This window comes from Microtus ochrogaster, chromosome 2 (genome assembly GCF_000317375.1).
Source record: "Microtus ochrogaster isolate Prairie Vole_2 chromosome 2, MicOch1.0, whole genome shotgun sequence".
Taxonomy (NCBI): domain Eukaryota; kingdom Metazoa; phylum Chordata; class Mammalia; order Rodentia; family Cricetidae; genus Microtus; species Microtus ochrogaster.
Window position 1 is genome coordinate 4809499 of NC_022010.1, and position 16942 is coordinate 4826440.

General features: G+C 51.3%; 1 protein-coding gene across 1 annotated transcript in view; it reads right to left on the reverse strand.

Annotated features, from left to right (window-relative positions):
- Positions 1-9258, reverse strand: part of Hnf1a (HNF1 homeobox A) — an 18073-nt gene extending 8815 nt beyond the window's left edge. The window contains exons 1-2 of the mRNA XM_005344289.3: positions 8876-9258; positions 1848-2047 (exon numbers count right to left, since the gene is read on the reverse strand). Of these exons, the coding sequence (XP_005344346.1) occupies positions 1848-2047; positions 8876-9204 (529 nt within the window). The 5' untranslated portion in view covers positions 9205-9258. The remainder of the gene's footprint in view (positions 1-1847; positions 2048-8875) is intronic.
- Positions 9259-16942: the final 7684 nt, after the last annotated feature.

Below are 16942 nucleotides of genomic sequence, written 5' to 3' on the forward strand. Positions count from 1 at the left end.
CCCGTTCACACCACTCACGCTGCCTCTGAGGTAACATCTGTGGCCCGTTCACACCACTCACGCTGCCTCTGAGGTAACCATCTGTGGCCTTTTCACAGCTACTCACGCTGCCTCTGAGGTAACCATCTTGTGGCCCGTTCACACCACTCACACTGCCTCTGAGGTAACCATCTTGCTTCTGTCCACACTCAACTGAGTGGCCACAGGAGCCTGGACTAAGACTATACTTGGCCCCTAAACCTGGAACACTTTGTCTATTTTCAATATTTTTGTTTATGTCTGCATGTCATATGTGTGGGGTGCCCACAGAGGCCTGAAGGGGTGTTGCAGGTGACTGAAACCCCTCATGTGAGTGCTGGGAATTGAACTAGCGTCCTCATGAAGAATAGCGTTTCTTTTTTTTGTTTTTTTTTGAGACATGGTCACGCTATGCAACTCTGTCTGTCCTAGAGCTTGGTATATAGACCAAGCTGGTCTGATCACAGAGATCTATCTGACTTTGCCTCATGAGTTCTGGGATTCTTTATCATGCACCAGCACAACTGCCCCTAAATATGTACTTCTTAAAAACGAACTCCAATAACTATATGATAAGATCAATGTCATGAGTTACCAAAAAATTTCAAGTTAAAATCACAATCCAGTATCACCACGTGTACATCGTGGTGAAAATGAAGAAGACCCACATTAACAAGTGTTGACAAAGATTTGGAAGCCCCTGGAATGCTGAGACCCTGCTGGTTGGAACACAAAATGATTGGGCAGGGATCTACTAAGACCTACTAACTCCGTAGCCAATAGAATTGTGTGTACACCTTTAGCAAAAAGCACAAGCGAAAATATTCAGAGCAGTCTGAGTCACAGAATCAAAAGATCAAAATAATCCAAATGTTCACTAGAAAGGAATAATGTCAGCCAAAAGTGGTGGTGCGCACTTTAATCCCAGCACTGGGGAGGCAGAAGCAGGTGGATCTCTGTGAGTTCAAAGTCAGCCTGATCTACATAGTGGGTTCCAGGTCAGCCAACGCTCCATAGTGAGTCCCTGTCTCCAAAAAATAAAATAACAAGAATACCAAAAAACACCACCACCACCACCACAAAAGATGTGTAGATTTTTGTATATTTTTAAAGGATTTTTGTTGTTGTTGTTGTTGTTATTGAAGTAAGTCATTCATTCAACTGAAAACTGGAAGACTGTTTCCTCCCTGAGATTACTGAGCAGATAGGATGATGGCGCAGGGTTCCCAGGACCAGCCTGTGGTCCTGTGAGGAGAGCCCCTGAAGGCATGCCAACAGAGGAGAAAACCAACCAACCAAGCCAACATGGTGCGCACAGCTCTGAGCTCAGCATGTGGGGAGTGGAGACAGGAGGAACCATGCAAGAGTCATCCTCCACTGCGTAGCAAGTTTGAGGCTACAGTGGGCTACACATGAGCCCCAAGAGAGAGGGAGAGGGAAAGAAAGAGGTGGGGAGAGAGAGAGACCAGGCTGGCCTCGAACTCACAGAGATCTGCCTGCCTCTGCCTCCCGAGTGCTGGGATTAAAGGCATGCACCACCACTGCCCAAAATCCATGTCTTACTATATCATGGTGACCTCTCTTATTTCCCTTTGAGCAGTGTTCTCCTGGAAGGAGAGATACAGCTTGTTTATCTGCAGATCCTGGTCAGCCCTGCTCCCTTCCCTCAGTGCCTCGTGCAGAGTGGGCAGTAAATTTGGGGACATCCTTCTGGCTCCCTCTCTGTCTCACTTGTCTGTGTGATGGGGGTGGCGACACTCCCACCCCACTATGAGCTGTGGAGAGCTGCGGGCCCTGCCGGGGGGACACAGGCTGGGGTCATTACTTACGCTGAGCCACCTCTCGCTGCTTGCGGACGTACCAGGTGTACAGAGCAGCTCGCTTCTGTGTCTTCATGGGGGTGCCCTTGTTGAGGTGCTGTGACAGGTGGGACTGGTTGAGACCGGTGGTGTCCACCACCTCCCGCTGTGGGATGTTGTGCTGTTGCAAATAGGACTTGACCATCTTTGCCACGCGCCATGGGTCCTCCCTGGAAGGGAGTAAGGACAGGGTCTGCTCAGTGGCCCTTCCTGACACCTCAGGGGAGACTGGGGTCCTGAGGGCTATGGCTCTGCTCTGTGGGTAGGACTGGACTTGGGTCCCATGATGGGACCCATGGATGCATAAACAGATTCCCAGTGGAAACTGCCCGACAAGTAGGGAAGACCTTCAACCTGTGACTTCTTCAAAGTTCCTCCCCTCTTCTGAACCTACTCATGAGTGTGTGTGTATGTGTGTGTGTGTGTGTGTGTGTGTGTGTGCATGTATGTGCACTCGTGCCACAGTAAGTGTGTGGAAGGCAGTTTTCTCCTCCCATCTTTCCATGGGTCCTGCAGCTCGAACTCAAGCCACCAGCTTTCTGCAGCAAGCACTCTTACCTGCTGAACCACCTCATAGGCCTTGCTCAGGGAGTTTCTTTTTTTTATAGATTTATTTATTATATACATAGTGCTCTGCTTGCACACAAGAGAAGAGCACCAGACCGCATTACAGATAGTTGTGAGCCACCATGTGGTTGCTGGGAATTGTCCCTGGAAGAGCAGCCAGGACTCTTAACCTCTGAGCCATCTCTCCAGCCCCTCAGTGAGTTTCAAACAGCTGTTAAGGTTAGGAGGAACTGTATGGTTCCCAGAACCCAAAATGGGCTGGCATGGAGTATGTCATGGATGACATACAAGTGAATGGATGGATGGATGGGTGGATGATGGATGGATGGAGATGGATGGATGGATGATGAAAGGATGCTTGGGTAGATGGATGGCGGCCTGTCTAGTTGTTTGACTTTTGTTTTTAGACAGGTTAACACAAGCTAGAGTTGTAGCCAGGCAGTGGTGGTGCAAACCTTTAATCCCAGCATTTTGGAGGCAGAGATGGGTGGATCTCTGAGTTTGAGGCCAGCCAGGGCTTCACAAGAAAACCCTGTCTAGGGGTGGGAAGGATTGGCCTGTAGGCAAGATTGTACAGCATTTTCTTAATTAGTGATTGAGTAGGGACCAGACTTTTGTGGGCGGGCCACCCCTGGACAGGTGGTCCTAGGGTATATAAGAGTGCAGGCTGAGGCCAGGCAGAGGTGGCGCACGCCTTTAATCCCAGCACTCAGGAGGCAGAGGCAGGTGGATCGCTGAATTCAAGGCCAGCCTGGTCTGTATATTGAGTTGCAGCCCATTGGGGCTGCACAGTGCAATTCTGTCTCTGAAAGTAAAAGGAGTAGGCTAGGACTTGCACAGGCCTCCTCCGTCCACTTTAATCAGCTCAGGTTGCAGCAGGGGCGCCACCTAATGGCCGCTTTACACAGTGTTTGGATAATAGTGACAGGTTGAGTGCAGAAGCCATTACACTCTTTTCAGTCCCCAGCTGATTGACTCTGCAGGTTTGGAACTCAGTGACACAGAGGACTGGCTGCATCTCACATTCCCAACTGAAACCCTCCCCCAGCACTCTGAAGCCAGCTCCATAGCCCCTCTCCTTCCTAAAGTCAGCTCTGCTTCACAGCCTGGAGAATGCGGTTCTCACAGGCAGGGCCATGGCCAGATAACCTGTGGGTGGGTCATGACCCCTTTCACAGGGGTCACCTAAGACCCCTGGAAAAGAGATCGACATGACTATTCATGAGAGCAGCAAAACCACAGCTAGGAAGTAGCAACGAGTATAATTTTACAGTTGGGGTCAGCACATGAGGAACTGCATTAAAGGGTCGTAACATGAAAGAAAGTTGAGAACCACCGGCTTAGACCCTCTTCTCCCTCCTGTTAGCAGCAGTTACCAGAGCAGCAGGGGCGCAAAGAAAGTGGATGGAGTAATTGAACCCGGCACAGCAAAGAAATGAGGATGAATTCCGGGGTCCCTGGGAGCGGCCTGCATCTCACAGCAAGCCCAGGAAGTATGTTCCATCTGGACTCTGGCTCCACCTCTGGCAAAACTCAGGTTCAGAAAAGATAAACCTTGTCCCAGGTTGATCTTGCTGGGACTCAAGAATACTTCTCATCGCCAGGGACCCCACCTGCACACTCCTTCCTGCCTCCTTCCTCACCCTGTGTTCAGGGTCCTTGGAGTTTCACCCCTCCTCCCCTCACCCCTCCTCCCCTCACCCCTCCTCCCTTCCCAGTGCCAGTCAGGGCTGGGAGAAGCGGGGACAAAGTCCAGCTTGTGCTTCTGCAAACATATTTATCTGGTGGCCTCCCTCCTCGGGCAAGGGCAGCCCTCGCCCTGCTCTCCTCCCTCCCTCTGGCCCTCACTACTTTTTCTCCTCCCTCCTCTGCAGGGAGACTGGTCACCTGGCTCTCAGCACAGGTGGGGCTTTTCTTATAGTCAGCCAAGGTCTGTCTGTCTGTCTCTCTCTCTCTCTCTCCTTCCCTTCTTCCCTCCCTCACACACGTGAGCAAGCATATACACACTCATTCTGACTCTGCTGGAAGAAGTAAATGGGTCCCCAGTGGGGATGAAGACTTCGGGGCAGAGCCTGGCCCACATCAAGGGTTCAGTATGTGGAATGATATTGTTATAATCAATATCACTGTGGTCCTGTGTGCCCCTGCCCCCTCAGCAGAACCCGGAAGAGTGGACCTCTCCCCTCATCTTATCTCCCTATTCTGGAGTCAAACAGGTGTCCCCACTGTTGGGCGTTTGGCTCTGGTATCCAGACCATGGAGCTAAGAGGCTAGCCTGAGGGGCCACTTCTCTGGAGAAGAAGCCAAATGCTTAATGGGGAAAGGGGTCAGGCTTAGATCTGAGGAAGATTCACAGCTTGGCTACTCTCTCAATGGCCTTGCAATGTGGCTTAGCATCCATGTCCCCCCATTTCTTCATATATAAAGTAGAACTAAGCTTGGCGGTGGTGGCGCATGCCTTTAATCCCAGCACTTGGGAGGCAGAGGCAGGTGGATCTCTGTGAGTTCGAGACCAGCCTGGTCTACAGAGCTAGTTCCAGGACAGGCTCCAAGATCACAGAAAAACCCTGTCTCGAAAAACAAAACAAAACAACAACAAAAAAAAAAGTAGAACTAAAGATATTTCCTGCTTCTCAGGCCAGGGATATAGCTCAGTTGGTAAGCACGAAGCCCCGGACTCAGTCGGAGCATCACGTAAAGCGAGTGCAGGCTGTAGGGGCACACACCTTTAATTAGTGTCTGGAGGTGAAGGGAAAGGCAGGCTCTCTGAGTTTGAAGCCAGCCTGATCTACAAAGTAAATTCTAGAACAGCCCAACTACACAAAGAAGCCCTGCATAAAATAATTCTAATAATAACAATCACGAAACAAAGCAGGCATAGTGGCACATGCCTATAATCTCAGCACTTGGGAGATAGAGGCAGGAGGAGCAGGAGTTCAAGATCACCCTCGATATATCAAGTTTGAGGCAAATCTGACACTTGAGACCCCGTATCAAGTGCTTGTGTGAGAGTGTTTTAGAAATTGTCCAGAGGGAAACCCAAGTTTAATACATCTTTAAACCTTTTGTGAGGGTTTTGGTTTTTGTTGTTGTTGTTTTGAGGCAGGGTTTCTCTGTGTATCCCTGGCTGTCCTGGAACTCACTCTGTACACCAGGCTGGCCTCGAACTCAGAGATCCACCTGCCTGTGCTTCTTGACTGCTAGACTGAAGGCTTGCAATGATGCCGCCATCACCCAGCATCTTCTTGGAAGTTTTAAAGTCCTGAATGGGAATGGATTTCTGGTCAAGCTGAACAGCAGGAATGATTGTGGGGTGGGGTGAACATACAGAGACAGGCTGGGGGGATGAACATGCAGAGACAGGCTGAGGGGATGAACATACAGAGACAGGCTGGGGGGATGAACATGCAGAGACAGGATGGGGGTGTGGGTAAGCATGCAAAGACAGACTTGGGACTTAAGAGTGCTGTGCAGACATGGGCTAAGCCATCTCAGGCCCAAGTCCGGTCTTACTACTTGAGTAAGTCATTTTGCTTCATTGAGCCTTCCTTTGCTCATCTATGAAATGGGACTACTCATGTTATGGTTCCATACTGCTTAGCTGTGTGTCATGCTATTGACCAGGTGACTGAGTGTTGTCCTTACCATTCTTCGGAAGAAACTGGGACTTGGGGAACAGAACCCACCATGCCGGCTGGAAAGGGACAGAGCTGGGATGGGAAGCAAGGCAGGGCACTGTTCAGTGAAGCCTCCTGCATGCTGCCCCACTGTTGTGCTCCCAGATGGAAGAACCCTGCTGCTGTTTGACAGGGAGGGAGGGTCAGGAAACAGCAGGCTGGAGTTTAAGCAGTTAACAGCCCGGCTAAAACTCTGGATCCCAATTGCTCCTCTAGGAGGACTAGGAGGTGTCCTCAGGGAAGGCTAATCTCTTGCTCGCTCATGCCTGGAGTATCAGGGCTGGATGGGGGAACCCGGGTGAATGATGACCTCGCAAGCTTTTCCCTGGAGACAAGAAATGGACACAGAGACAAATGAAATAACTAAATGGTTAACTGGAGAAAGTAGTGGACACTGTGAAGGAGAGAGAAAGTGGGGCACAGCCCACATGCAGATAGGAGCTAAGAGCCAAGGAAGAAGCAGGCAGGAGGGGGTGGTCCTGAACAGGAAGACCAGGACAGGCCAAGGTCATGAGGTAGAAATCAGCTTGTGCATCCAGGGCCAAAGTCAGCATCACAGGCACCAAAGAAGGGGGAGAGAGGGGAGAGAAGCTAATGGGAGGGGAGGGAGGCTAGGACGGGGAGGGGGAGGAGGAGAACTAGAACCAGGCAGAGAATTGGCACCGAGGCAGGGCAAGGAAAGGGACTTGCCCAAGGCCACACAGTAGAGATCTGAAGGCAGAAACCTGAGAGGAGAATTGGGGTGTCTGCAGTGGCCTCATGCATGAGCTTATGGGGGTCAGACCCGACCCACCCGTCCTCTTTCAAATGTAGGTCTTTGAACCAACGGCTCCCAAGGGAGCTGGTCCTCACCACCCCCTCTTCCAGCCTCAACCTCCTCACTACCCTGGCCTTTATCAGGCAGGGGTCGTCCAGCCCTTTCCCCAGAGTTCCCACTCCCCTGTCCTGAAACTAGAGGTCCCACTTTTGTCCCTGGGACATTTTCAGGTCCCCTTTGTTACCTGAACAATAAGTAACCCAGGTAGTTAGTTATAAACTCCGCAGGAACAAGGAGCTGGTTGATAATTTATAGCAACATCTCGAATTTAAATGGAAAGCAAATAGCACGCTGTTAGCATTAAAGAAAACCAACCTGGGAGAGGAACTCCAGCCTCCTCCCAGCTCAGCCTCTGTCCCCTGCCCCTTCTCCCAGCTGCTCTGAGACCCTCTCCCTTCCTGGCTCCTCTGCTCTCCCGGCTCCTCCAGCCCTCTCCCTCCTCATCCTCCCTGCTGTCCCTCTCCCTGTCTGCTTCCAGGACTCTGCTGGCCCCCAGGGAGCACTTTGACCTCTGCTCAGCAGCTTTGGACCAAGCCCCGCTCCAGCCTCTACTTCCCCCACAATGGGGGCTGCTGATCGAGGGGTCCCACCTACCCAGGTAAGAAGACCCTTGGCACCCCTGTCCCCTGAGCCTCACACCTGAGCCCCTAATCCCACCTGGGGCCCCTGAACAGGTCAGGCCCAGCCCCACCCTACCCAGGTTCCTTGTGCCCTGGGTCTGGCAATACTTGGCTCTTTGCCCTTCCCCTGCAGAGAGGCAGCCCTTTGCCCTCTTCTTCCTGCCAAGCCAGGGGGCCTGACTGCTCCCCTGCCCCTTGCCTAAGGCCCAGGGAGGTTCCCCAACACTTCCAGAAATGCTGGGCTCCACCAGCCCTCCCCCACCCCAAGTCAGGATCAGGACCTTGGACAGAAAAGAGGCTGCTTCTTGAATATTCTCCAGAGATTGGCCACAAACTCCTCAGCTAGCCCTTAGGCCCTTTCCTCCATAGTTCCTGCCCCAGTCCGAGTCTGAGCCTCAGTTTCACTATCCGTGAAGCTTTAGTAACAGCTTCCTTCTCGGGCTCATGTCCATATTACGAGAATTCAGGCACCATGAAACCCCAACAGAAAGTAGCAAGCGGGGAGATATTCACATGAATGTGGAGGCTTTGGGAATGGGGAGGTGTTGTTCCCCACAGCCCCTAGGTCAGCCTCTCCCCTCCCCCTACTGGGCATCTCCCAGCCACCATCCCGACAAGTTAATGATCACAGGCCTTATCAGAGCCTTTCGCTATTTATAAATTTATAAAACAAAAGAAATAATAAAGGTGTATGGGTAATTAGTAACCAGGTCTGCTTTGCTGAGGAGAGGGGAGGCATCAAGACCGGGACCCACCCCGCACTCCAGGAGATGGGGAGCCAGACAGCAGATGAGGGGGTATGGTTTAGGGAGGCCTCCAAACCAGCTATCTAGCCAGGGTGGGGGCGCGTGGCTATGCAGGGAAGTGGCCGTTCCTAGGCACCATCTGCCTCAGGTAAGAAAACCCCCAGCTCACCCTGTCATATGTTTAAGGCCCTGGTGCATCAGGAAATCCCCTGAAATTCCTGACCTCAGCCGGTCTTCTCAGAGGCTTTTTGCTAAACCTGGGGTATGACCACCTAGCAAAGAAGGTAGAATTTGTAGGAGCGCAAATGACCACAGCGGCTAAAGAATTCTACCATTCTGGTTCCTTTGTCCTCTGTTTCAAAGTGACCTCCTTTCTGAGGACCGGGCTGCAGACGGTCGCTCAAAGATATGGGGTATATGGGACCAAGCAGAGGAGCAGGTCCAGCAAGAACCCCTTGAGCTCTCTCCCCTGAGACCACCAGCCTGAAGGCCACAGCTCCCGAGGACTCTAGCCGGGAAGTGGGCCGCTATGGACTCCTTTCTGGGTGCTGGGGACAGGGTGGGGTCTTACTGCAGAAGTGTCTCCACCACGGCTTTCTGGTGGGCTGCCTCCTCCGGGCTGAGGTTCTCCAACTCTTTCAGAATGGGTGGCGCGAAGTCTTCCCCGTCGTCATCCGTGTCATCCTCCGAGCCACGCGTCTCCCCCAGGCCATTGGGCAGCTCGGCCATGTCCCCTCGACTCCCACCGCAGGACTCCCCCTTGTCCAGGGGACCATCTCCAACCATCAGGTAGGGCCCTGGCTGCTCCCCCAAGGCCTGAATCAGAGCCTCCTTGCTCAGGCCGGACTCCAGCAGGGCAGCCAGGAGCTCCGTCTGCAGCTGGCTGAGCTTAGAAACCATGGCTCCGCTGCCACCAGGCCACGCGGCCCAAGGCCACTGAGCTAGCCGCCTCCCCCACCCGCAGCCGGTGTCTACTTGCCGGCAGGCTGGCAGTCACAAACCAGGCTTGCTATACCCACTGCCCCCCCAAATCCCACTAGTCAAGCCCCGTGGGCACCCCCAACCCCCAACCCTGGCCCCAGCGGCCAGTGAATCAGGGCCCCTGCCTGCTCTGTTTACATTGGAGCTGGGGAAATTCTCCAAGGTTCATATTTATCCGTGTGCTTAGCGAAGGGACTGAACTTTGGACTTCAGCCTTGCAAAGTGCAGGCCTCATGGCAGTGAGAGCGACGGGACCAGCAGCCATAGCCTGCAACTGGGAGTGAGCAGAAGGGCGGATGGGGGAGGTAGAGCGGGGGCCAGGGGCCCTGGGATAGAAGTATCAGCAACCAGGAGGCCTCTGAGAGCAGCGCTGGGTCCCACTGCCAAGGTTTCGGTTGTTTTCAGCCCTGGGGCAGGAGAACTTTAAAAGCAGGTTTCTTTGGCCGCTGAAGTACCAAGACGCTCTGGGCCCCTGGACCAGTTCTCAAGGGCAGAGTTAGGTCACATACCCGTGAGTGGGGTCACTGTACCACCCAACACCAGATTCGCAGTAGGAAAGACTTAAGACTTGTGTCTTAACACTTCACACTTCTGTGTTGATGTCTGTGCATTCCCATCATTATATGATCCCCACCAGGAGGGTAGTGTGTGTGTGTGTGTGTGTGTGTGTGTGTGTGTGTGTGTGTGTGAGTGTGTGTGTGTGTTACTTTTTGAGACAATCTTACTGTTCAAGGTTGACCTTGAACTTCTAATTTCCTGCCTCTACCACAGCCAATTTTAAGAAGTGCTGGGGATCAAACCCAGGGTCTTATGTATGATGTGCAAGGACTCTATCAACGGAGCCACACCCCTAGCCCCAAATGCATCTTTTAATTTTTCTCAAGTATGATTTTCTTCATCACTACTTAATGAAAGCACTCAATATTTTTATCTTTTTGAACGTGTGTGTGTATGTGTATGTGTGAGTGGGGGCGGGTAAGTGTGTGTGTGTGAGTGTGTGTGTGTGTGTGTGAGTGTGGGGGGGTGAGAGTGTGTGGGTGTGTAAGTGTGTGTAGTGTGTAGGGAGTGAGTGGGGGTGAGTGTGTGGGTGTGCGTGTGTGGGGTGAGTGTGTGTGAGTGTGGGGGGGTGAGTATGGGTGTGCAGGGGGGGTGAGTGTGTGGGGGGGTGAGTGTATGTATGTTTGACAGCTCCGGTGCCGAGGCCAGAGGACAACAGCAGGAGTCAGTTCCCTTCTTCCTCCGTGTGGGAGCCCAGGTGGTCAGACTTGGCCACAAGCACATTTACCTGCTGAGCCATCCTGTTGCCTCTTGAGCTGTTTTTAGTGCACCCCAGCACTGCGTCACACTATCCAATCAACTTCGAGCATTCTCATCATCCTAAGAGAAACCACAGCTACTGTGCAGCCACTCCCTGTGCAGGTCTCCAGCCCAGCCTCTGACAGCCACAGCCCCCCCCCCCACTGGACCTGATAACTTTAGCATTCTGTTTGCAAAGCTCACTCCTCCAGAGCATGGGTTCATCCCCGTTTCTTCCTTCTCTGGTGAATAAAGGGCTGTTACTGGGAGGAGACGTGGCTTCCCCACGCATCCCTGAGTGGCTAATTATGGTCCTCTACCTTGTGGTTATGATGAGCAATGCTGTTGCTCACAGCAACCACGTTCAAGCTTTTGTGTGAATGTGTGTTTTCCATCATTTGGGGTTTTTCATTAATGTAAAAACTGTATCACATGGACAAAGAGTTCTGGACCAGCCAGGGCTACATACTATAAAGTAATTCAAAAACATCTGTGAGCCAGGCGGTGGTGGCGCACGCCTTTAATCCCAGCACTCGGGAGGCAGAGGCAGGCGGATCTCTGGGAGTTCGAGGCCAGCCTGGTCTACAAGAGCTAGTTCCAGGACAGGAACGAAAGCTGCAGAGAAACCCTGTCTTGAAAAAAAAACAAACAAAACAACAACAACAACAAAAACCATCTGTGATTAAATACCAAGCTTTCATCCTTCCCTCACTTCATCCTGGCCATGCCCCATCTTCCTCCCATGAGGGAGCTTGACCCCATGAGGGAGCTTGACCCCATGTTCCCATACATTCCTTTGCTGGTGAAGGGCACTACCCCCAAACTGGGCTGTTCCCAGAAACCTCCAAGGTTCTTTGGAGCCAGGATCAAGTTTTGCAATGGAGGAGGAGAATGAGGAGAAGGAGGAGGAGGAGGAAGGGGAGGAGTCCATAGCCAGAAAGCCTCCAGGCCAACAGCAGCCCAACACCCTTGCCAGTCAACCACGTCCCCTTCTCACAAGGCCCTTCCCATGTCTGGTGCTGCCCACAAGAGTCATCCTCAACAATCATGCCACCAGTCACGCGTGGCACCAGTCACGCATGGCACCAGCCACACATGGCTACCATGAACTTGAATGGTGGCTGCGATCTGTGAAATGTTGAAAGGGCTGGAGAAGCCGTGGTAAAGCTTGTCCCTGCATGCATGGGCCCCTGAGTTCCATCCCCCACGCACACATTTAAAAAATAATTAAGTTAAAATTTAAAGTATTTTAAATTGTGTTTCATTGAAGTGAAATTCATTATTATTATACCATATTGCATATAGTTACAATTAATTTTAAATTATTTTATCATTTACTTATTGTGCTGGCTACTTTTATGTCAGCTTAGCCCAAGTTAGAGTCGTTTGAGCGAAGGGAACCCAATTGAGAAAAATGTCCCTACTAGGTTGGCCTGTGGGCAAGCCTGCCATGAATTTTCGTGATTGATGATTGATGTGGGAGGGTGCGGTTCACTAGGGGTGGAGTACCCATGAGCAGATAGTCTCAGATGGTGTAAGAAAGCAGGCTGAGCAAGCCAGGAGGAGCAGGCCAGTAAGCAGCACCCTCCATGGCTCTGCATCAGCTGCTGCCTCCAGGTTCCTGCCGACTTGGCTCAGTGGTGTGGCGTGATCTGGCGGTTGTAAGCGGAAATAACCTCTCTCCTGCCCAGGGTGCTTTTGGTCATGGTGTTTATCACAGCAATCGAAACCTTAGCCAGGACAACACTTACTTACTTTCTATCTTTTTTTAAAGTACGGGTAGATGGCGTTTTCCCCGCCACCTTTGGGATCAGAGGACAGTTTGCAACTCCATTCTCGCCTTCCACTTTCCCTGGGTTCTGGGGACCAAACTCGGGTTCCAGGGGTTGAACTGAGGTTGTCAGGCTCGCGCATTCAGTGGTGAGCACCTTCACCACTGAGCCGCCTCTCTGGCTCTATTTTGGTTTGGGTTGGCTTTAAGGCAGGGTCTCACTATGAACGCTGGTTATCCTGGAACTTGCTATGTAGATCAGGCTGGCCCTAAACTCACTGAGTTCTGCCTGCTTCTGCCTCTGGAGTGCTGGGATTAAAGATATGAATCATCATGCCCAGTACTTTGGGTATTGATAGTTTATTGTTGTTGTTGTTGTTTTTTAAAGACAAGGTTTTACTAAGTAGCTGAGGTTGGTCTCAAACTCATAAACCTTCTGCCTCGGACTCGCAGGTGATAAGATTATAGGCCTGTGCCATCATGTCTGACAAATAATTTTTCATTTAAAAACGTTGTAATGAGATGGTGGACAGAAACAGGGGGATCATGAGTTTAGGGTTAATTTTGGCCACATAGTGAACTCGAGGCTAGCCTGGGCTAGGGGAGATCTTGTCTCAAAAAAAAAAAAAAAGCCAGGTGTGTTCCTGTAACCCCAGCACTTGGGAGGTAGAGGTAGGTGTTCTCTGTGAGTTCAAGGCCAGCCTGGTCTACAGAGAGGGTTTCAGGACAGATGGGGCTACTGCATAGTGAGACTATACCAGAGAGAGAGAGAGAGAGAGAGAGAGAGAGAGAGAGAGAGAGAGAGAGAGAGAGGAAACACAAATAAATAAATGAAAATAACAGATGTCCCTCTTCTCTTTTCTCTCTGTTTATCTGTTTATTTTTGGTTTTCTCATTGCTTAGCCATCTATGGAGCCCAAAGACTAGGATTACAGGTACAGACTACGTCACACCTAGTTCCTGCCTTGTTTGTTTGTTTGTTTGTTTGTTTTTTGAGACAGGGTTTCTCTGTGTAGCTTTGAAGCCTGTCCTAGAATTCCCTCTTAGACCAGGCTGACCTCAAACTCACAGAGATCCGCCTGCCTTTGCCTCCAGAGTGCTAGAATTAAAGGCGTGCGCCACCACTGCCCAGCCAGTTCCCGGCTTTTTATTGCTGCTACTGAGATCTTAACAGTTCTGTCCTCAGGTCTAGGGCAGAGCTCAGGCCCCTAATGTGGCTCACAGTGTCTCCATTGCTACCCTGCACTCCACTGAGCTATTGTGCTGGGTGATATTGCCAACGTGACAGGACCCACGACCTCTGATGTACCAAGAGGGATTACCTAGACAGGGTTGAGGTGGGAAGACCCCTCCTAAATGGGAGTGGCCCCATCCCACCCTCTGGGGATGGCATAGGAAAAGGTGAGCTGAGTACCAGCATTTGTGTCTCTGCCTCTTCACTGTGGGTGCCACGTGACCTCACACTCCTGCCACCGTGCCTCCTTCATTGTGACGGGTAACAAGGCCCCAACTATGAGCCAAAATAGACCCTCCCCACGTCGGCCCTGTCTTTCCCAGGCATCACCAGTCAGGGCAGAGGAAAGGTAACTGGCGTGGCTGTGCTGGCTGTCACTGTTAATTTTCTAGAACGTCAGCCCCTGAGGGCTCTTCTCCGCTTTGCTCGCAGACTCCCAGAGCCTAGCAGACAGAGTGCCTGGGCACATAGCATAGGACAGCCAACAGCAGACACACAATGAATGCTTGTTAAATAAACCTCAGCACAACTAACCACGCTTTATGGGTTTGTGGTGTGTGTGTGTGTGTGTGTAGGTCAAATCCAATATTCCATGGTTGGAGTCTTTGGAAACTATCCCCAGTGCAGCACCAAGAACATAACGTCCTTATCTCAAGGGTGGGTTAGTTGTCCAGAGGGAATGTGTTGGTGGTTAGTAAGAAGCCTTCTTGAGTAGACACTGTCTCCTCCCTCCACCAGTTCTACCTGTGGGCCGTGACCCCTTTAAGGTCATAGATCAGATATTTACAATTCATAACAATTGCACCGCTACAGTTCATAAAGCAGCAATGGAATAATTGTATGATTCGGGTCACCACAGCACGAGGAGCTGTGCTGAAGGGTTGCAGCGCTAGGAACTTGAGAACGCTGCTTTCTGGTTCTTGTCAATTCCCCGCTCCCATCCCATCTGTGATTGGAGCCTCGGACACAGATGAAGGCGTGAGCTTGGTTTGGCTCCGCCCTGCACTTCCGTTTTATACAGGGTCCCAGAACTACTCTGGATTCTGTTTTAGTTCCGTTCTGCAGAGGAGGAAAGAGGTACAATGTGGTTCGGCGTTCCTCTGAGCTGCAATGGGCCGCAACTGCCTTTGGGAGGATGGGGCCCCTTCCTCCAGGGTCAGGCAGAAGTCCCGCGTCCCTGCTAATGACCAGGACAGCACGGAGTTCCTTCATGGCTTCATGCTTCTACAGCTGACAGATGCCTACTAGGTAGCTGGAGCAGGAACCTGCCAGGCGATGTCCTCAAGTGTGAACCAGCGAAGGCTTTTTAGTCTCAAAGCCTGGGCTCCACTAACACATTTCCTCCAGCAAGGTCAGGCCACTAAACTTCCCCCAAATACTGCGTTAGCCAGGGACCAAGTGTTCCAAAGCCAAAAAGGGACTTCTCATTCTCAGTCAAACCACCACTCACGGTCGGGAACTCCAGGACTGCCCTGGTTGGCCTTGAAATGTAGTTAGCCAGCCGGGCGGTGGTGGCGCATGCCTTTAATCCCAGCACTCGGGAGGCAGAGGCAGGCGGATCTCTGTGAGTTCGAAACCAGCCTGGTCTACAAGAGCTAGTTCCAGGACAGGCTCCAAAGCCACAGAGAAACCCTATCTCGAAAAACCAAAAAAAAAAAAAAAAAAAGAAATGTAGTTAGCCTCCTGCCTCAGGCTAGGATAACCTTCCTGAACTACCAGACCCTGTCTAGAGACACACCTCACCAAATTTCTCAGGCATTCAGGGTGTGGTGGTGCTCTTTAAGCCCTCCAGAGGCGGAGGCTGGAGGATCTCTGCGAGTTCAAAATCTATCTGGTCTACAGAGGGAGTTTCAGGACAGCCAGGCTACACATCGAGACACTGTCTCTGAAAATAAGAATAAGATATAAAATTCTCAGGAATGGCTGTGAACTCTCTTGGTCCTCTTACAGGCATGTACCACTATACTTGGCTTAAGTTTTTAAAGATTTCTTGCTGGGAAGTGGTGGTACACGCACCTTTAGCCCCAGCGCTCATGGGGCAGAAGCAGGTGGATTTCTGTGAGTTTGAGGCCACCCTGATCTACAGAGGGAGTTCCAGGACAGCCAGGACTACAAAGAGAAACCCTGCCTAGGAAACAAAGAAACACAACAGCAACAAAAGCTTTCTTTTGTGGGGCCTGGAAGGCTAAAAGCACTGGTTTCCCTTGCAGAGGGCCAGATTCAGTTCCCAGCACCCGCATGGCAGCTCCAACTGTCTGTGGCTCCAGTCCCAGGGGAATCCAGTGACCCTTGAGGCACAAGGAACATGCATGGTACACTGACATACATACAAGTAAGATACCTGTACGTATCAAATAGATAAATAAATGTATTTACTTTTTGAGGATTTCTTTTTTATTTCTAAGTACGTGTATGTGTGTGTATGTTTGTGTGTATGTGTATGTTTGTGTGTGTGTGTATGTTTGTATGTGTGTGTGTGTGTGCGCGCACACACAGGGAGGGGTACGTGCACATGAGTACAGGCGTCTGTGGGGACCAGGGGATTTGGATTTCCCTTAAGCTGGAGTTACAGGCAACTGGGAGCTGCCTGACAGAGACCCGCCTGTCCCTGCCTCCCGAGTGCTGTTTCTTCTCGATACTGGCAAAATGTTTTAACAGTGTGTGTGCCTGTTGACTCAACAGGACTGCTCGAACCTTGGCATTAGATTAGAATCTACCGCCTTCATTTCTGGCTCCATGACCAGTTTTACACGCTGGTCTCTCTTTATCAAAAGGACCATAAAGCTGGTCGCAGGAAGAAGTGATATCGTGGAAAGGAATGGGAGGTGCTTCCTGGAGTAGACTGAAGACTGAAGGCGTCGGAGTTGGTGGTTTGTTAGGACGCAACAGGTGTCTGTGCTACCTTCTAGATCTCTCTAAAATCATTCTCTTGTGTCCCAGGAACTTTAGATCATGAGAGCCTCGTGGACATAGTAAGTGTTCAAAAAACACATGTGAGCTGGGTAGTGGTGGCGCACTTTAATCCTAGAACTCAGGAGGCAGAGGCAGGCGGATCTCTGTGAGTTTGAGGCCAGCCTGGTCTACAAGAGCTAGTTCCAGGACAGGCTCCAAAGCTACGGAAAAACGCTGTCTCGAAAAACTGAAATAAATAAATAAATAACCACCCATGAACATACTAGGTTCAAACACCAAGAAAGCGTCCCCTTGGCCCAGCAAGAGTCAATCTCAGGGCCGGGCGATGGTGGCGCACGCCTTTAATCCCAACACTCGGGAGGCAGAGGCAGGTGGATCTCTGTGAGTTCGAGACCAGCCTGGTCTACAGAGCTAGTTCCAGGACAGGCTCCAAAGCCACAGAA